The sequence below is a fragment of the Schistocerca piceifrons genome, chromosome 5, assembly GCF_021461385.2.
Source record: "Schistocerca piceifrons isolate TAMUIC-IGC-003096 chromosome 5, iqSchPice1.1, whole genome shotgun sequence".
In the NCBI taxonomy this organism is placed as follows: Eukaryota; Metazoa; Arthropoda; class Insecta; order Orthoptera; family Acrididae; genus Schistocerca; species Schistocerca piceifrons.
The window spans coordinates 126,984,290-127,006,434 of NC_060142.1; the positions used below are offsets into that span (position 1 = coordinate 126,984,290).

Genomic DNA, 22,145 nt, shown 5'->3' on the forward strand with positions numbered 1-22,145 from the left:
ATGCGTCCACTTATATTAGGAAATCGTTACACCCACTTGAGAGTTGATTAAGGAAGAACAGTCATTTGTCTAATGTGATTGAAGAAAATTTTGGAAAACACTGACTAGGATGGCAAGAACGTCATACATTTTATTATGGTGGAATAGTGCTGAGAAAAGGAAACTTCCAAGATGTGCATAGAAATAGGCTCACTTCTACCACATTATCGGTGAGCGCTCAGTAATGTCAGCTTTGAGATGATCATAATTACACTGATATGTGGCTCTATGGCTGAGTGTTAGATATCTATACATCTACCTCTGTATTTCATAAGCTGTCATATGGTGTGTGGCAGAGGGTACACAGTGCACCATTGTCCTTTTCCCGCGCTATTTTTCACAGATGGTTATATAGGGAGAGATACTGCTGGTAACCTTCAGTATGAGGAATAAATTTTTAGATTTTAGTATTGTGGTCATAGTGTGAGGTGTATGTTTGAGGAAATAGTTGTTTCTTGAGTATCTTTTAATAGTCAGCTTTTAAAATTTTTTTGAGTAAAGCTCCCCTCGATGAAAATAATCTTTTTTGTTACACCTATGATTGTATAAAGTTACCGACCTGTTTTAGATGGCTCTAGAGTCTCTCAGATGTTTATATGTATCAATATTTTTAAGTGTTTATTGGCATACCTTAAATGGTTAATAGTTGTTCATCACAACACTGTAGGGTTAATATTTTAGTTCATTTAAATTTATTGCTTTAAAAATGTGATGTCAGCTTTTCAGTAGTAATCTTAACAACTAATACTGCACAGGTTAGCAACTCACATAGTCTACAAATGTTCTTAAAAAATTTTACAAGTGGCAGCACAAACAACTAACATCTCAACCTGATGACTAGCTGAATGAATTGGCTGGCATTGTGACATGGATAATCATCCTGCTGGATGATGTCATCACCATAAGGAAAGTCATTAAGCATGGAGGGATGCAGGCAGTCACAACAGTGTTGACTTAGTCAACAGCTGGCATGGTACCTTTGATTACTACTATAGGTCCCATGGAAATCACAGTGAATTTCACCACTAGTTAGGCATTTCATATATCTGGGATTAGCCTAGACAGTCCCAGTTTTTTAGTGCTGTCAGGACTTGCAAAAATGTCTGGGGTTTGAGAATTTACTGACTGGAGATCTGACAGGCAGGACTCTCTCAGCTAACCTTGGAGCAAGCACCAATGTTGGTGGGTAGGCGTGGCTATGAGTTCCATCACAACTTCTCGCTTACTCATTTGGCAACACAGCAGGGGCTATTTGTTTATGTTGTATATGTGTTTGTGAAGTAACTCATCCACACGTTTTTGATCATTTTATCTCTATTCATTTTTTTGTCTCATCGTTTATCAGTGGACAGAACAAAGTGTGTGTTTAATGTTAACCTGCAACAGGAATACAATTTTCGAAACTACATAATGACATTAACAATGAATGTGTTTATTGCACAGAATTTTCTGTTGCACATAATATTTTTGATGGCCTAAAATCGTACTTCTTTGTTTGTGACAAATATCTAAAATTATTATTTGAGGTTTTTTATTAAAAGAAAAAAGACTGGAATATGAACTGTTTACAAAATTGCTATATGTTACTCTACAGTTATTTAATAATACAGATCTGAAACTGGAAGCTAATTCTATCACAGCAAGAGAAGTATATCAGACATATTTGATGCTCTACAGATATTTAATAATGTAGTTTGGAAAGTTATTGTAGGTTGAGGCAGGGATAATTTTGGGAGCAGAGAGGCTGTTGTTTGGATAACTTCCAAATGTGCAGTTCAGCTGGTGGTGAAGGGGTTGGATCCAGAGGATCCAGGTTGTGAAGCAGCTATTGAAATCAACTATGTTATGTTCAGCTGAATGTTGTGCCACAGGGTGGTCCATTTTGCTCTTTGTCACAGATTGATGGTGGCCCTTCATCCTGGATTACGGCTGATTGGTAGTCATACCACCAAAAAGGCGTGTGTTGATTGGAGCAGAGCTGGTATAAGGCATGTCTGCTTCCACAGGTGGCCTGGCCTCTGATAGTGTAGGATAAGCCTGTGACAGGCCTGGAATAGGAAGTGCTGGGTAGGTAGACTGGACAGGTCTTGCACCTGGGTCTTCCACAGGGATATGATACCTGTGGCAAGGGGTTGGGATTGGGAGTGGCATAAGGATGGACTAGGATGCTGTGGAGGTTGGGTGGACAATGACACACCATCTAAGGAAATGTGGGAAGAATCTTAGGTAGAATGCCCCTCATTTCAGGATATGAAACTAAATAATCAAAGTCCTGACAAAGGATGTGATTCTTGTGGCAAAGAATTGGAGTTGGGAGTGGCATGGGGATGGACTAGAATGATGTGGAGATTGGGTGGGCAATGGAGCACCACTTTAGCAGGACTGGGAAGGATCTTGGGTAGGATGTCTCATATTTCAGGGCATGATAAGAGATAATTAAAGCCCTAATGAAGGATGTGGTTTAGTTGTTCCAGCCCGGCATGGTTTTGGTTGACGAAGGAGAAACTCCCTTGTAGCTGTCTTTCCCAGTTCATACAACTATCCAATAGTGTCCCCCCCCCCCCCCCCCAACTAATTACCCCCTTTCACCTTTTTGGAATTGCTTACCTCAAAATGGTCTCACCATCCTTCCCCAGGCCCCTTCCTAAGAACACCAGATTTTCAGAAAAATAAAAAACAGCCACACACAGCCTCAAAAGAAAATCTGAGTGGATAATTCTATCTGCAGACAAACATTTCACCATTGTCATTATGAATCACAGTGACTACCTGGTGGAAGGCCTCTGCCATTTGTCTGACTCCTCCTGGTACAAACTCTGCCATAATGACCCCATCACAGAAGTCCGATAATGAGGGTTGAGATTCTTTCAGTGGGAACACAATAATCAGGTAGAATGAGGCATCCAAGATTGTTGGGTCTGTGTGTTTGGAGAGCATGTAGAAGATGGGTGTGCAGGTCTATCATAGGGGAGAGGAGGGAAATGTATTCGGGTGAGAGGTTCTGGGAAGGGCCTAAGGCTTCGAGCAAGCACTAGAGGTTATATCAGACACCTGGGATGGGATTACTATGGCAGAGTTTATAGGTGGAGGAGACAGACAATTGTTAGCTGCCTGCAATTCATAACAACAGTGGGGGAATCTTTGTCTGAAGGTACGTTGGTTAGGATATGATCCATTTTGAGACTGTTTATACCTGTTTTGTTTAGTGAAGCCATGTTGGAGGTAAGGAAGACCTGGAAGGTAACCAGGAGGTGATTAGGTGGGAGATGGGGAGGATTATGGTGGCATGAACTGGGAGAGGCAACTACAGAGGATTACCCCATTTGTCACCCATCACCACACTGGACTGGAATGACTGAACCAAATCCTTCTTCAGGGCTTTGATTATTGTCTGTCACAATGCTCTGAAATGAGCAACATCTTTCCAAATATCCTTCCTAAAGTAGTGTTCCACTGATCACTCAACCTTCACAACATCCTAGTCCGTCCTTATGCCAATTCCAATCCCAACACTTTGCCACAGTGATCATATCCCTGTGGAAGACCCAGGTGCAAGACCTGTCCAATCCACCCACCCAGCACTTTCTATTCCAGGCCTGTCACAGTCTTATCCTACACTATCAAAGGCCAGGCCACCTGTGAAAGCAGACACGTCATATACCGACCCTGCTCCAATCATTGCATGGCTTTTTATAGTGGTCTGACTACCAGCCAGCTGTCCACCGGGATGAATGGCCACTGCCAAACTGTGGCCAAGAGCAAAATGGACCACCCTATGGCATGACATGCAGCTAATCAAAACAAGGTTGATTTCAATGGTTGCTTCACAACCTGGACTTTCACCACCAGCTTTTCTGGAGTGCATGTGTGGACATTATCCTTACAACACATTCTCTGCTCCAGAAATTATCCCTGCTCCTTTGCTCCTCTCCTTTACCACTCACCATTCCCTCTTCCCCCTCCCAGACAGCTCTGTGCATGGCAACCTTGTCTGGCTACCATTAGCCCTGCATGCTCCTCCAAGTAACACTGACTCCTTTCCCCCTACCAGTACCCTGCTATTCCTACCTCTTTCCTGCTCCACTCTGGATTGCTGATTGTGTTTGACGAAACACCATTGCGTCCTGTCCAGAGTTACGAGACAGCAGTCGTGTGCACAAGGTATGCTTGCATGTGTGAACATGTGTATGTTTTCTTATATTTTTTGGAGAAAGCCGTGGTCAAAAACTCAATGTGTAGCAGTCTTTTCATTGTGTCTGTCTGCAACTAAACATGTCATCTATATTGTAGTAGCAATCTGTGCTTTTCATAATGTTGTAGAAGTATATCAGACATATTCAGAATTAATTTGTCAATTTCAGCAAAGAAGGACAGAAAAATTTATACCATCTTTTGCCAAGGAATTGCTGTGCACTCTGAAAGACATACAGGAACAGAAATTCTTTTCAGCTGTGGACAGTTTTTACAATTCTAGTACTTAAAACTTAAAGTTATAGAGAACCAATTTCAGTAAAATTTTAGGAACTGAAATTGCCTGGTCTGATTTAGAAGAGAGTGTACAAGTTGATAGTTAAATTATAAAAGAGTTCATAAATATTGATAGCATATTTGATGAACATACATTGTTGAAGCAGGTAATTCAATGCCAAAAAGTAGGTTGTGATTTAAATTCTGAAAAAGTACAAGGTAGTATTGGAGATAAGTGGAAAGCAGTTTTTAAGGTTATAGATATCTGGCAGTTTGGTTGAAATTTTAGGGGAAAATTTATAAGGTGTTTCAAAAGACTGATATTTCATACTGCAATATTTCTAAAAAACTTGAGTTCACAATATCTTTGCCTGGGATATCTGCTCCAGTTGAGAGAGTTTTTTGAATTGCAGGGAACATTTGGTCTGCAGAAAGGGGTAGACTTTCATTACCTGCCATTAAACATCTGCTAAATGTTAAAATTAAGTCAGAAGTCTGTTTTTGTGAGTTTTATGGTGTAATTAAAACAAAAAAGTAATTTCTGAAAAAAGTCGTCTCTGGTGCAAAGTACAACTGAATAAATAAAGTTTCAGTAAACTGTTAAGACTTTTAGATAATTTCAAAAATATGTCATGGGTTGGACCAGAAAGGAGTGGTAGTAGCGTATAGCCTGGGTGGCAACAAACAAACAAAACAAAAAAAAAAATTGGTAAGTTAACCCATAGAATAATACCACCTCCAGTGATGTGCATCCGTGGTGCAGTGCCTGTTTCTAACAGCCCCTGTATGCTGGAATATACAGACACAATCATCAACCTAGTAGTTCATCTGAACAGACAACCCATATCTGTTGATCCAATCTTGATTATCCCACACCCACTGCAGTCATAATGGATGATGTCACTGAGTCAACATGGGAGCATGTAGGACTCACCTGCTACAGAGCCTCATGTTCACAATGTCTTGTGAACAATGTGCTCCAAAACACATGTACCTTCAAATGGTCCTCCTTACATATAAGACATAAATTTAAATTCCACTTCAGACATTGCATTGTACTCTGAATGTATGAGTGTCATTCAATAAGTAAAGCCCCACATTTTTTTCTCAGAATATAATTATTGTTGTTGTTGTTATGGTCTTCAGTCCTGAGACTGGTTTGATGCAGCTCTCCATGCTACTCTATCTGTGCAAGCTTCTTCATCTCGGAGTAGCTACTGCAACCTACATCCTTCTGAATCTGCTTAGTGTATTCATCTCTTGGTCTCCCTCTACAATTTTTACCTTCCACACTGCCTTCCAATACTAAATTGGTGATCCCTTGATCCCTCTGAACATGCCATACCAACCGGTCACTTCTTCTAGATAAGTTGTGCCACAAATTCTTCTTCTCCCCAATTCTATTCAGTACCTCCTCATTAGTTACATGATCCACCCATCTATTCTTCAGCATTCTTCTGTTGCATCACATTTCAAATGGTTCTATTCTCTTCTTGTCTAAACTGTTAATCATCAAAGTTTCACATCCACACATGACTATACTCCATACAAATACTTTTAGAGAAGACTTCCTGACACTTAAATCTATACTCTATGTTAACAAATTTCTCTTCTTTAGAAATGATTTTCTCACCATTGCCAGTCTACATTTTATATCCCCTCTACTTCAACCATCATCAGTTATTTGCTCCCCAAATAGCAAAACTCCTTTACTACTTTAAGTGTCTCATTTCCTAATCTAATTCCCTCAGCATCACCCGACTTAATTCGACTACATCCCATTATCCTCGTTTTGCTTTTGTTGATGTTCATCTTATACCCTCCTTTCAAGACACTGTCATTCCGTTCAACAGCTCTTCCAAGTCCTTTGCTGTCTCTGACAGAATTATGATGTCATCGGCGAACCTCAAAGTTTTTATTTCTTCTCCATGGATTTTAATACCTACTCTGAATTTTTCTTTTGTTTCCTTTACTGCTTGCTCAATATACAGATTGAATAACATCGGGGAGAGACTACAACCCTGTCTTACTCCCTTCCCAACCACAGCTTCCCTTTCATGTCCCTCGACTCTTATAACTGCCATCTGGTTTCTGTACAAATTGTAAATAGCCTGCCGCTCTCTGTATTTTGCCCCTGCCACCTTTAGAGTTTGAAAGAGAGTATTCCAGTCAACATTGTCAAAAGCTTTCTCTAAGTCTACAAATGCTAGAAATGTAGGTTTGCCTTTCCTTAATGTTGCTTCTAAGATAAGTCGTAGGGTCAGTATTGCCTCCCGTGTTCCAACATTTCTACAGAATCCAAACTGATCTTCCCCGAGGTCAGCTTCTACCAGTTTTTCCATTCATCTGTAAAGAATTCATTTAGTATTTTGCAGCTGTGACTTATTAAACTGATAGTTTGGTAATTTTAACATCTGTCAAAACCTGCTTTCTTTGGGATTGGAATTATTATATTCTTCTTGAAGTCTGAGGGTATTTTGCCTGTCTCATATGTCTTGCTTACCAGATGGTAGAGTTTTGTCAGGGCTGGCTCTCCCAAGGCTATCAGTAGTTTTAATGGAATGTTGTCTACTCCAGGGGCTTTGTTTCGACTTAGGTCTTTCAGTGCTTTGTCAAACTCTTCACACAGTATCATATCTCCCATTTCATCTTCATCTTACCCCTTAATCTTCATCTTACCCCTAGTGATATATGCCTCTACATCCTTACATTTGTCCTCTAGCCGTCCCTGCTTAGCCATTTTGCACTTCCTGTCAATCTCATTTTTGAAACATTTGTATTCCTTTTTGCCTGCTGCATTTACTGCATTTTTCTCCTTTCATCAATTAAATTCAATATATCTTCTGTTACCCAAGGATTTTTATTAGCCCTTATCTTTTAACCTACTTGATCCTCTGTTGCCTTCACTATTTCATCTCTCAAAGCTACCTATTCTTCTTCTACTGTATTTCTTGCCCCCAATCCTGTCAATCGTTCCCTAATGCTCTCCCTGAAACTCTGTACAACCTCTGGTTTAGTCAGTTTATCCAGGTCCCATCTCCTTAAATTCCCACCTTTTTGCAGTTTCTTCAGTTTTAATCTACAGTTCGTAACCAATAGATTGTTATCAGAGTCCACCTCTGCCCCTGGAAATGTCTTACAATTTAAAACCTGGTTCCTAAATCTCTGTCTTACCATTATATAATCTATCTGATAACTTCTAGTATCTCCAGGCTTCTTCAATGTATGCAACGTTCTTTCATGATTCTTAAACCAAGTGTTAACTATGATTAAGTTGTGATGTGTGTAAAATTCTACCAGGCAGCTTCCTCTCTCATTTCTTAGCCCCAATCCATATTCACCTACTATGTTTCCTTCTCTCCCTTTTCCTACTATTGAGTTCCAGTCACCCATGAGTATTAAATTTTCGTCTCCCTTCACTACCTGAATAATTTCTTTTATCTCATCATATATTTCATCAATTTCTTCATCATCTGCAGAGCTAGTTGGCATATAAACTTGTACCACTGTGGTAGGTGTGGGCTTCATATCTAACTTTGCTACAATAATGTGTTCACTATGCTGTTTATAGTAGCTAACCCGCATTCCTATTTTTTTTATTCATTATTAAGCCTACTCCTGCATTACCCCTATTTGATTTTGTATTTATAACCCTGTATTCACCTGACCAGAAGTCTTGTTCCTCTTGCCACTGAACTTCACTAATTACCACCATATCCAACTTTAACCCACCCATTTCCCATTTTAAATTTTCTAACCTACCTGCCTGATTAAGGGATCTGACATTCCATGCCCCGATCCATAGAACGCCAGTTTTCTTTCCCCAGATAACGACATCCTCCTGAGTAGTCCCCTCCCGGAGATCTGAATGGGAGACTATTTTACCCCCGGAATATTTTACCCAAGAGGACACCATCATCATTTAACCATACAGTAAAGGTGCATGCCCTCAATAAAAATTATGGCTGTAGTTTACCCTTTCTTTCAGCCGTTCGTATTACCAACACAGCAAGGCCATTTTGGCTAGTGTTACAAGGCCAGATCAGTCAGTCAATCATCCAGACTGGTCCCCCTGCAACTACTGAAAAGGCTGCTGCCCCTCTTCAGGAACCACACATTTGTCTGGCCTCTAGACAGATACCCCTCTGTTGTGGTTGCACCTACGGTACGGCTATCCGTATCGCTGAGACACGCAAGACGCCCCCTCCAACATCAAGGTTCATGGTTCATGGGGGGAAGTTGCCCCTATATACACATTTAATATGGCTTGTGCACTAGTGTTCTAACTTCCCATAAGCCCCACTAATAGTTAGCAGGCGAACATCCACATACTGCTACAATAGTTTACTGTTGAACATCTATGAGCAGTAAAAGCCTAACCACACCGTTCACAGTCTTTCAGATAAACTGAACAGACACTGTCATTGCTTCAACACATGGCCTGTTGGTGTAACACTTATGTCACTGTTAAGGTGATGCATTGTTGTCATTCTAACCAATACAGGTTCCTCGTCTGAAACTCTGCCGTGGACTGACTGTCTTGTGACCAAAAATCGGGCCCTTATATATCATCACAATAGTGGTTACTGAAACTACACATTGTTTGAAGTTAAATTTAGAGAAATTACAATTAAAACTTAACTCATTAAATTAAATGAATACATCAAAAAATTATGTCTTTTTAACAGTTTCTTCTACTACAAGAGTAAGGCCGAATAATTTGTTTAAATCATGAAATTAACATACACAGTTATGTAAACAATACTTTTGACAAAACTGTTAGTTATATTGGAATTAATTAAGGGCTGGCTTTGGTAACATGTTTCTGAAGAGAACCAAATAGACACTTTGAGATTACTAGTATTTCGTCTTCCAAATGTTTACAATTATTACAGAATTTATATTTGTTTGTATGTCGACAATAGAATTTATGTTATGGAACAATTACTGATTTCACCCTATAATGAAAGATACTCACTAGGAATAGTCAAAAGAAAATTAGAAAATCAATTAAATATGTAAAACTAAGAACAAAATTAGATCTGGTGTTAAATTCTTTAAAACTAAGGGCCAACCTTTCTCTTATATGAAAATGCACATTAAATTCGTGTGTGCTAATGGTAAATATTTAAAAGCAACTAAATGAATTTAAGGAGGCAGATGGCAAAACAAGAGGGGAAGTAAAATTATCCCAGTTTGCCTCGTTGCAGCATGTTATTAAAGATTGATAGTTTGTAGTTGAGAAGGAGGTGGATATTGCACAAAATGAGTAGTTAGAAGAAAGGAATTTTTAAATAATAATTCATATTGTGAACTGGGTTTATTTTAGGTAGTGGATGATATTTAGCAGTGCACCTTTTGCTCCAAGAGAGAAATGATGACTGGTCTAAAATAGCTCATTTAGGTCTGCTGGTTACTGAGAAATCGATGGTGCCAGAGTTTCAGTATTCTGATAATTAATTTTACATGACAGAAACTGGTACCAAACAAGGAGAAGTATTTCCACACCTGCCAGGAGCAAAGCATTGGTTTATGTCAAACACATAGTTCTTATGGAGCAGTAGCACATTTTCTTGAATGTGATGCCTCAATGGTAAAAGCTCACACTGAAAAAATCTAATTCAGATTATACCAGTGATTAATATAAGGCATGAACTGTGACAAGAAAGGCAACCTTCCAGGTACGGGCATATGCATGGAGAGCATTTGTCACTTTGATCTAGATAAAAATTTGTGCTGTCATAGTTAAATATTGCAGTAAGTACATTGCTAAGAAGAAAGAATTACAAGCAATAATAAGTATAATAATCTAATGTGATTCAGTGTCCCATTTATACTTTTGCTCAAGTGACTGGAGTTCATCTTATCATTTCCTTCTGTTTGAGTTTCAACTCACTGCTAATTATTCTTTAAATGATTTCAATTACAAATGTAATCACTTTGTCTCTTTCAGTGAAAAGGGTTCTTATGACAAAAGGAAATATGTATATAGTCCTGGTGACGTTGCTGAAGTAATTGAGTATGCTCATCAAAGAGGAATAAGAGTTGTTCCAGAATTTGATTCTCCTGGTATGTAATAAATAACTCATTTTCCTCTTTCATAAATCATTTACTAAAATAATATTTATAATACCATAACATCTTCTGTATCTCTTCTGAGTTTAATTATGCAATCTCTGAGCTTATATTTTAATGTTTTATTTTGTTGTAGTTGTTGTGGTCTTCAGTCCTGAGACTGGTTTGATGCACCTCTCCAGGCTACTCTATCCTGTACAAGCCTCTTCATCTCCGAGTAGCTACTGCAACCTACATCCTTCTGAATCTGCTTAGTGTATTCATCTCTTGGTCTCCCTCTACAATTTTTACCCTCCACACTGCCTTCCAATACTAAATTGGTGATCCCTTGATGCCTCTGAACATGTCCTACCAACCGGTCACTTCTTCTAGACAAGTTGTGCCACAAATTCCTCTTCTCCCCAATTCTATTCAGTACCTCCTCATTAGTTACATGATCTACCCATCTATTCTTCGGCATTGTTCTGTTGCATCACATTTCAAATGGTTCTATTCTCTTCTTGTCTAAACTGTTTATCATCAAAGTTTCACATCCATACATGACTATACTCCATACAAATACTTTTAGAGAAGACTTCCTGACACTTAAATCTATATTCAATGTTAACAAATTTCTCTTCTTTAGAAATGCTTTTCTCACCATTGCCAGACTACATTTTATATCCTATCTACTTCAACCATCGTCAGTTATTTTGCTCCCCAAATAACAAAACTCATCTACTACTTTAAGCATCTCATTTCCTAATGTAGTTCCCTCAGCATTACTCGATGTAATTAGACTGCATTCCATTATCCTTGTTTTGCTTTTGTTGATGTTCATCTTATGTCCTCCTTTCAAGACACTGTCCATTCCATTCAACTGCTCTTCCAGATCCTTTGCTGTCTCTGACAGAATTACAATGTCACTGGCAAACCTCAGAGTTTCTATTTCTTCTCCATGGATTTTAATTCCTACTCCAAACTTTTCTTTTGTTTCCTTTACTGCTTGCTCAATATACAGATTGAATAACAGCGGGGATAAGCTACAACCCTGTCTCACTCCCTTCCCAACCACTGCTTCCATTTCATGCCCCTTGACTCTTATAACTGCCATCTGGTTTCTGTACAAATTGTAAATAGCTTTTCGCTCCCTGTATTTTACCCCTGCCACTTTCAGAATTTGAAAGAGAATATTCCAGTCAACATTGTCAAAAGCTTTCTCTAAGTCTACAAATGCTAGAAACAAATGTTTGCCTTTCCTTAATCTATCTTCTAACATAAGTCATAGGGTCAGTATTGCCTCACATGTTCCAACATCTCTACGGAATCCAAACTGATCTTCCCCAATATTGGCTTCTACCAGCTTGTTCATTTGTCTGTAAAGAATTTGTGGCAGTATCTACATCTACATCTACATATATACTCCACTAGCCACCAAGCAGAGTGTGGCCTAGGGCACAGTTCGTGCCAAACTCATATTTCCCCCCCTCTGTGCAACTTGCGGATTGTGCAGGGGAAAAACGACTGTCTGAACATCTCAGTATGAGCTCTAATTTCCCTTATCTCTGAAAGGTGATCATTGCGTGATTTAAAAGTTGGTGGTAATAATACATGCTCTACATCCTTGGTGAAGATTGGATTTTGCAATTTAGTGAGCAGCCCCTTCTATTTAGCGCGCTGTCTATCTGCAAGTGTGTCCCACTTCAAACTTTCTATGAGATTTGTAATGCTCTCACAATGGCTAAATGTACCAGTCATGAATCTTGCCACTCTTCTTTGGACTTTCTCAATCTCTTGAATCAGACCCAACCGGTAAGGGTCCCATACAGACGAACAATACTCTAAGACTGGATGAACTAACGTATTGTAAACTATTTCCTTTGTTGAAGGACTGCATCACTACCAATAAACTGCAATTTAGAGGTGATCTTACCCATTACTTGTGTAATCTGATCATTACATTTGAGATCAGTTTGAATAGTCTTGACAGATGTTACTGCTTCCAAAGACTGGGTGTTTATTTTGTACTTGTACATTATTGGGGATTTTCGTCTTGTTGCTTTTGTTGTGCACTGGTTATTAAATTTTCACTGTTGGACATATTTTATCAAGGTAAAATTTCTTTGTGAGAGTGTAAATGATGTTTATCACATGCTACTAGTATACAATGTATTATACTAGCATAATTATTCTAAAATGCTCAACTTCTTGCACTCAGTCATAGCATAAAGTGCAAATGCTCCATTTGCTTGTATGCAATTATTAATACACTTCACACTATATATACTGAATCCTACATTATCTTATTTCATGCACTTCAAAAGTAAACTAGCACATGCTCTTTAAAGTTCCATATTTGGGTCTGTTTCCTCTTTCCCCAACAGAGCTTAAAAATTGGGCTCTTTTGCTTAGAAAAATGGGTGGAAATGCAGCATTTGACTTTAGTGTTTGCTCCACAAGGCTGCCTAGTAACACATGATACAGTCTCACTCAGTGACATTTTAAATACCTAGAATCTAATCTACATTAAACAGGTTTAACACACATCAGGCTCTTAGGGTACCAATATATCTTTGTAAATTTGTTCTGATTAATATAAAGACTGATTAAGTTTTGTTTTCTGGATAAGCTTATTGTGATTTTCGACAGAGTTTTACTGCATTACCTTTAATATTAAAAAAATGTTCTTATACCAGATTTTTTTTCATTTAAGAAACCAGCTTTTATTGTGTTGCTGATTGTATAGGTGCAGGCTAGATTTAATTATAAAATATATGTTATTTATGTATAATTCTTCAGGGCACACAACATCCTGGGGAAAAAGTTATCCTGACCTGCTGACAACATGTTACAATAATGAAACTGGGTCTCCAGATGGAACATATGGACCAATTGACCCCACAAAGAACTTCACATATGAATTTCTTCAGACATTGTTTCAAGAAATTGTGGATGTATTCCCTGACGAGTATTTCCATATTGGTGGTGATGAAGTAGGATTTGACTGTTGGTAAGTATAAAATAAAAAATGGTAGGTTTAAAACAGTCTACTGGTTGCATCAAAATTTTACTTTTACTAGGTGTCGATACTGACCAAGTGTGTCTTCATCAAAAAATTCACAGTTACATGTAGTAACTGATGAATGAATTTAAGAGCAATAATGCTCTCATCACATAAAGTACTTCATTAAGAAGGTAGTATTAAAACTACACAAAATGAAAGACAGTGAACCTGACATAAAGGTGGTAACTGCCAGTTGCATGCAGGTGCACATGAATATGATGCCACCTTCAGTGACTGTTATCTTTTGCAGTCCAAAATGGCATGTACCATGCTATTCCATGCAGCTATAATTCATGGCAGCCGTCAGCTTTATCAGAGTTACAGTGTTTTTAATGTTATATGGTTTTAATGTGAACTATTAAGAAGTATTTTATATGATGAGAGCATTTCTTCTCTCAGATTTATTCAACAATTACTATAAACAATCATGAATTTTCTGATGAACACAAATAAATATAGCTAGTGTCTAAATCTGGTAAAAGTAAAATACTTTTCCAAGTGGTTGGATGTTTTATGCCTGTCAAATTCTTGGACAGTTGCTGTCTTACAGCCATGTTTAAAATTGTATAAAATTAGACAGGAATCAGGATAATGATCTTCAGGTCAAAGACAAAATATGTACATTTTTAAGAAGTATATGATCTGAAATTTTCTCATGCTTTAGAAATGGCCTTCCTCATTGGAGGAGGTGAAACATGATTTTTTTTCCATCTTGGCTGCAACATTCATTGGTTGGCAGAAGTTGTGAATGCATTAATTGGATTTCGAGTCCACATCAGATGACTGATCATGTTCAGAAAAGGTGCTACATCAAGTTTTATCAAAATTTTCATGATTCTCAAAGAAAATCAATTTGATTTGATAGTTATTAAGAGATGAAGCCACGAGAAAGAAAAATAAAGGCATGGTTCAACCAGATTCAAATATGGTGGATGTCAGAGCAGAAAGTAAGCATTCTGAGAGGCCATAAACCAAATATAGTGTAGCTGTTGCTAATAGGGTGTGAAATCTGATAATGAGGGATAATTGTTGGATCAAGTGAAAGATTGCTGAATGGTTTGAGAGCATCAGATATTACCAGGAAACAGTGCCATTGGCCAAGTGCCAGGTACTGCTCATTGTTAAAGGCTCTAAGGCACTGCAAACTATATCATAAAAATATTTTTCAGTAATATGTTACAGAATTTAAATTATGAGGAAACATTTGGAATGTATCCCATGTGGATTTAAATCATGGCATTTGGCTTCTTTGGAAAGTCAATATCAAGTTGTTTCTTTGAACAGTCTATTCTTAATGTTGTGTCTTGAAATGCTGGTGAGTTTCATGTGGCAAGGTTTGCAAACATGGCTTCTGCAAAGTACAGCTCTTATGGGCTTTCACAAGGCTTAGTTTGTAGAACCAAGCAATGGAAAATCCAGGATGGAATGTAATAATATTATGAAAAGGAAAGTTGCTACTCATCAGATAGTGGAGATGCTAAGTCACAGATAGCCAGAGCAAAAAGACTGCCACAAATAAAGCTTTCAGCCATAAAGGCCTTTGTCATCAACAAGACACAAACACACACACACACACACACACACACACACACACACACACACACACACACACACACACACACACATTCACGCAAATGCAACTCTGCCTGAGACTGCACTCATTGGAATTGTATTTGCGTGAGAGGGGGGGATAGATAGATAGATAGAGAGAGAGAGAGAGAGAGAGAGAGAGAGAGTTTGTGTATGTGTGTGTGTGTGTGTCAATTGTTGATGAAGGCCTTTATGGCCGAAAGCTTTATTTGTGACAGGCTTTTGTTGTGGCTATCTGTGACTCAGCATCTCCACTGTATGGTGAGTAGCAACTTTCCTTTTCATGATATTGTTTGTAACACCTAAGGGTGTCCTACCAATCTCCAAGTGATTTTCATGTTCCCTTGCTTACAGTGAAAGGGAATCAGCAGAGTAGCTGAACCCTCACTCCCAAATTCCTGTCTCTCTACATCTTCATTATTCTTCATTGTGTCATTAATTGACACTTAGTAATCAGGTTTAACAGCAAGCAAGAATCTGACCAACATGAACATCTGCAGCAAGTCAGTGGAATGTGCAAGCTGTAGCAAGTCAGTGGAATGTGCAAGAATACCTGTTGGTGATGTGTAAAGGGCGTGACAAAATAATATCTAGTGAGAAAGCACACAAAACTGTTTGTCCCTTGCTGTGCAGCCCTTCTTATGTCAACCCATAAACCACTGGCTGCCATCTCATCACCACACTAGCGACCAGTCAGTACATCTGCTGCTTGGATTACCAATCTCTGTGTAAGCTGGCAGAGTGGAGCAGTAATGTCATCCGAAGAATGGGATGGCAAACCAAGGTTGGCACCTCGCAATGAAACCACAGAGGGATTAGTCACTGCATGCCACAATGATGAATGAGAATTCTGATGTAGTCAAACTTCATAGAGCTTCACTATACCACTGCAATTGATGGTCTACCTGCAGCTGAGCAGAGGAACACTCAGCCCAGTTCGCAGTCAATGATCAAGGTGACAGGATTGTCTTAGGTAGGCCACCAGTGTACTAAATTCTTAGGCAGGACCTAATTTGAACATTATGTCAGTTATACTTCAAGTGAAGAGTCTTGCAAATTTGTCTGATACTGTAATTTGTCTAATACTTAAATATTCAGGGACAGTCATAAATATTCAGAACATTCCTGTGGAAATGCGTTGTACCAACTTAAGTAAACTGTCATACCTATACAGGGCTATTACAAATGATTGAAGCGATTTCATAAATTCACTGTAGCTCCATTCATTGACATATGGTCACAACACACTACAGATACGTAGAAAAACTCATAAAGTTTTGTTCGGCTGAAGCCGCACTTCAGGTTTCTGCCGCCAGAGCGCTCAAGAGCGCAGTGAGACAAAGTGGCGACAGGAGCCGAGAAAGCGTATGTCGTGCTTGAAATGCACTCACATCAGTCAGTCATAACAGTGCAACGACACTTCAGGACAAAGTTCACAAAGATCCACCAACTGCTAACTCCATTCGGCGATGGTATGCGCAGTTTAAAGCTTCTGGATGCCTCTGTAAGGGGAAATCAACAGGTTGGCCTGCAGTGAGCGAAGAAACGGTTGAACGCGTGTGGGCAAGTTTCACGCGTAGCCCGCAGAAGTCAACGAATAAAGCAAGCAGGGAGCTATTTTCATCTTTCAACAGGATGGTGCTCCACCCCACTTCAATCATGATGTTCGGCATTTCTTAAACAGGAGATTGGAAAACCGATGGATTGGTCGTGGTGGAGATCGTGATCAGCAATTCATGTCATGGCGTCCACGCTCTCCCGACTTAACCCCATGCGATTTCTTTCTGTGGGGTTATGTGAAAGATTCAGTGTTTAAACCTCCTCTACCAAGAAACGTGCCAGAACTGCGAGCTCGCATCAACGATGCTTTCGAACTCATTGATGGGGACATGCTGCGCCGTGTGTGGGAGGAACTTGATTATCGGCTTGATGTCTGCCGAATCACTAAAGGGGCACATATTGAACATTTGTGAATGCCTAAAAAAACTTTTTGAGTTTTTGTATGTGTGTGCAAAGCATTGTGAAAATATCTCAAATAATAAAGTTATTGTAGAGCTGTGAAATCGCTTCAATCATTTGTAATAACCCTGTACTTATTAAAGTGAACTAATATTTTTATGTTGTACTTCCATGCAATCTCCTCCCAGACCAAACCAAAGAATCAACCATTGTACCTGTGACTGTATTTTCGTCCGGCACAATAGGGACATGACCAGTAGTGAGATGTGAAAGCCATCAACGTCTGAGTTGCTGCCGTTGTCATTGATGGATACAGCATCCCTACTTTCCTGAGATAGCACATGTGGTGGATTTGGGCCAACTTGTGCTGTCTCTGACATGGAGGAAGGATTACTATCTTGGATTCTGTGAGTTGGGATTTCTCCATCTCAACACCCCTCACAGGAGAGGTAGGTCACTGAGGTGATTCAGCCTCCCAGCACAGTGATGGCACTGCCAGGAGTGATTGAATGTTGGAGCCATGATCCCTGTGACCAGTGGACAGAACTGTGGAATCTGCAAGGGATTTGCACATGCCATATGCATAGGAGGTACAAAAGAAACATTAACACCTGTCTTAAGCAACACCAAGAATAATTTTTACCTGGGCAACATGGAGAAATCAGAAGTAACTGAACATGCATCCAGACCAGGGGACTATAAAATTCATTTCTCTGATACCATGGTTTCACCGAGAGGTATCATTACTGTAGTAAGATGTACCAGAGAAGCCATAAAAGTTGATAATCACAAACGCAATTTTAACACAAAAGGAGGAGGATTGAAATTAGACAACTTCTGGGTGTCAGTACTAAATAAAGAGCCATAACTGGGACCAGCATGACTCCATGATCTTAAGCAATGATCTGATGACATAACACACCATTACCTGGATACGTATAAACAGTTTGGCTTACTGAGCTTATTTCAGATTGTAACTTTTTTTTTTTTTTTTTTATATAGCCGCTTTAACTACTTGCTGAATCTTTGTGGCCTATGGTAATGTCTCCAGAATTGGCAGATGAAATATTAGGCAGAGAAATATGCCTTGGACCATGGTCTAATGACCATAAAACAAATATCTCCAAAAATTCAAATACAGGCCATGAAATCCTGTAATTATGAGGTTGTTGCTGCCACACTGCTGCTGCTGAGGGGCGATCTGGTGGTGCTAGAAGATGACACACTTGAGGTCTGGGTTGAGGGCTGTAAGAACCAGGAAGCCCCGACAAGTGCTTTTTATGTGGAAGATGGTTTTGACAGCACCTTCATTTCACCCTGTATGTGGTTCAATGTGCTTAAAAATATTATTAGGATACCCTCAGTTGATATCAACTGGATTGTTGTCTTCATTCTGTCCTTAAAAATGCCACCAGCCACTCTGTATTCCCATGGGTTGTGGATGGGAAAGGACAGCAAAGATGTAGTGGATGATATGTTGTTCACAAAACATTTTGAAGGAGGCAGGCATGAAGTGGGAAGCACTACCCATTACTACTGACCTGACCCTTGATGGTTATGACTTAAGTCAGTGCTTAATTGTGGCCTCTGTTGTTGTAGAATATGTGGGAATTTTGAAAATTAGTCCATGACTGAAAGCCACAATGTGTTAAAAATGGGGTCTTTGAAGTCAATGTCAACCAGTTTCCAAGTGTGGGATGTTCGGGGCCATGGAGGTAAAATATCCAGGGGAATAGCTTACTATGGGTCATACAGTCTGTACAATAGACAAAATAATGAGCAAGGATCTTCTTGCAGATTGGCATGGTGGCTGGTAGGCTTGTACTCAAAGTAAGAGCCATAGATTTATAAGATCAGAGCCAATCAGTGTAAGTGCTGAGCTGTATTATCTGAAAATGAAGATCTAGGAGCAAACAGTGCCAACAGAGCCTTCTGGTCTACCTCTAGGTGAAACTTGATACCACAGAGGTAAATAAATAATCACCAGGCCCTTTTTTTCCTATTTGCTCATAATTCTGCCAAGCTAAGTTCAAAATCTTGAATGCGTACACATTGGTGTGCTCATAGCTGTCTTGTTCACTGTGTGACAAAACTGCCCAGAGCCTGCAGAGTATGGGACTTGACAATCTGCAGGTTTTCATGCTTGTTTGCTGGACTGAAATGTTTTGTCAAATTCCAGTGACCACACAAACATTGCAACTTTCTTCCAAAATACGTTGGTTGGGTGTGAGATCTGTGCTGCATTGGCAATTAATGTACTGGAATAGTTTACTTATCCCATGGATGATTTAGTTCCTTCAGATTACAAGGTGAAGGCATGCTTTGATTGGCTTGTATATGCTGTCAGTTAGCAAGAATAATCTTGTTGCCAATTATGCAACTTAGATATCCCACAGAGTGTTAGAAAAAGTGAATTTTATTTACGGTACATTGCATTTCAGACCTACATTTTGCAATGTAGTGAACAGCATGCATGCATTCTGCAGATGTGTGCATGTGTTAGCACACATGACAATTATTTAGTCAGGATAATTGAAACATACAGGAATACTGCTGATAAGATGTTCTACATAGTGCTGAAAGGTGGTAGGTGTCCTGTAAATCCCAAATGGGAACCTTTGTAATTGATGTAAACATAATGTTGTGTTTAAAACCTGTTGAGACTGTGGATGGAATGGGGATTGTAACTATGTGTCAAATGGATTGATCTTGGTGTAGCATTCAACTCATTATATTTGGAAAAGAAACCATGTTGGGAATCAGGAATGCTTCCTCAACAGCTTAAAGAGTTTACTGCCCTGAAGTCCTCCATGCAGGAGCTGGGTGAGATTTACATAATGATGTTTCATTCCTGTAAGCAGTCAGATTCCATCTTAACTCTGTTATGCAGAATTTGGGGTATGGGTCGAGATTGGGCATAGCTGGGAAAAGCATTCAGCTTAATGTGAATCTGGCCCATATGTTTTTTGCACAACCTAACACAGAAAATGAAGGGTCTGAGAATTTTTTTGCATAATTCATCAACTACTTAAAACAAAATATCCATGCACGCTATGTGGATTTTCTTGCTAATTGAGAATCAGAGTTGATAGTGATGTGATTGCTGCATTCTGTGACAAATATCTTATAAAGAGATCACTATATCAACAGTTGCTACACCCGCATGGACTATTGGATTAGAGTTATGAGCAGTGTGCTGTCAACAGTAGCTACACTTGCTGTAAATAGGGAAAATGTTATGTAGTGCAGAATTCATAAATGCAGATATTCTATGTAATATTCAACAAGTAAAACTATACATTTATAGTCTGCAGAGAAAGGTTATCATAAATAATATTTTTTGGAGAATTATCAAATGGTTTTTTGGACTTCTTTTTTATTGCAAAGACAATGGTTGGATATAATGTATTATTTCATTTCTTGTTCTCTTATGAGATAGTATGGAACAGCCCAGCTAAGACATATCTGAAGATTTTGAGTGACCCAATACAAACAAACTGTAAATTCTAAAAATAAACTTCATGTACCTATAATGATTTTTCACTCTTGAGCAGAGTGTTTGCTGATTTAAAACTTCCTGGTAGATCAAAATTGTATGACACAACAAGACTTGAATCTGAAAATATTGCCTGTACCCACTGGGCTCTTTGGGCACAGCACACAACCTGCCCTCTATTTCCTCTTTCATCATATGGGTTTGTTTAATATTAATCTGACTACAAGCCTACCTAATGTTTGAGAAAAATAACTTTCTACTGTGGTCTGGCTTCCATTACACAAGAGCGTAATAAGAATTTTAAAAGTGAATATAATTCTGAATATTATTTTCAAACATTAGTTAAAATCATTTCCACCATTAATGGCTGAACATAATTTATATTACAGGTATTTAAATCACTATCAACAGTGTAGGCCAAAGATGCTGTTTGTAACTTGGATATGAAAAACTGTAAGGACATGGAAAACCTGAAAAATATCTTGAAGCTCTGATAGACACACTTAAGTGAAATAATTTTAGATAGTTTTCTGCTGTTATCAAAAAAGTCTAAAAGTAAGATTTCAATAAACTTGAATTTGCTGCATAACGGCGGAGTATTGTCACCACCACTCTGTTAACTGGTGGTGCTGCAGTTAGAAAATGCTAGAAATGTTGTAATAGTTAAAATCATGACATGGAGGATGCAAGGTTTCTATAAATGGTAACTGAATTAATGTCTGATACATATATTAACCCTTAAGTATACAAATTTACACTTCAGGCTCACTTCATCAGATACAGTGATTGCATTGGGCATGAAACAAAACATGAGAGAGAGATGGTGGCTACTGATCTCACTTCTTTATAGCAAAAAGAAAAAAGATAATGTTACATAATACCCTTCCCAAGTATAATTCTTCATAGTTATAGTGTTCAGTGCACATATCGTTTACCTGCATTTGACTGTGATTCAGTTTTTTTTCAGATTTCACTTTGCCATGAAATGTTTCTTAAAAGGCGAAAAAAAAAAAAAAAAATCATGAAAAACTGTAAATAAATTATCCCACTGGGATTCATATTCACATATCCTTTCCTTTCATTTGGGGATGCTATAATGACCCCTCGAATGCAGTTTACTAGTCAAATGTCTGTGCCTAGCATTCCACCTAAGTGTCTCTTTCACTTAGAACAGTGTTTATACATAGATATACTTGACCACCTTTTCATAACACTTTCGTCATCTCCAGTTTTATAATACAGTTCATTAACACTGTATCAGTACAAAATTTTACAGTTGTTCACAGGTTCTGTACAATTCCTTACAGTGCTGGGGCAGCCTGCATATTATGGTATTCTGGGAACTATTTGAGTTTTATGCTCCTCCCTTTGGACAAGAAAACCCAGCAGAGCAGACATATGGTCCTCATTCTCCACCTATTTTAGATTCTAGAACAAAATTTGAATAAGGTTAAAAAAATGAAGCTTTTACAATTA

At 38.6% G+C, this 22,145-nt stretch overlaps 1 protein-coding gene across 1 annotated transcript in view; it reads left to right on the plus strand.

Moving 5' to 3' along the window:
* LOC124798667 (beta-hexosaminidase subunit beta-like) overlaps positions 1-22,145 on the plus strand; it is a 68,754-nt gene that overhangs the window by 11,571 nt on the left and 35,038 nt on the right. Inside the window, exons 3-4 of the mRNA XM_047262167.1 lie at positions 10,460-10,575; positions 13,360-13,570. Of these exons, the coding sequence (XP_047118123.1) occupies positions 10,460-10,575; positions 13,360-13,570 (327 nt within the window). The remainder of the gene's footprint in view (positions 1-10,459; positions 10,576-13,359; positions 13,571-22,145) is intronic.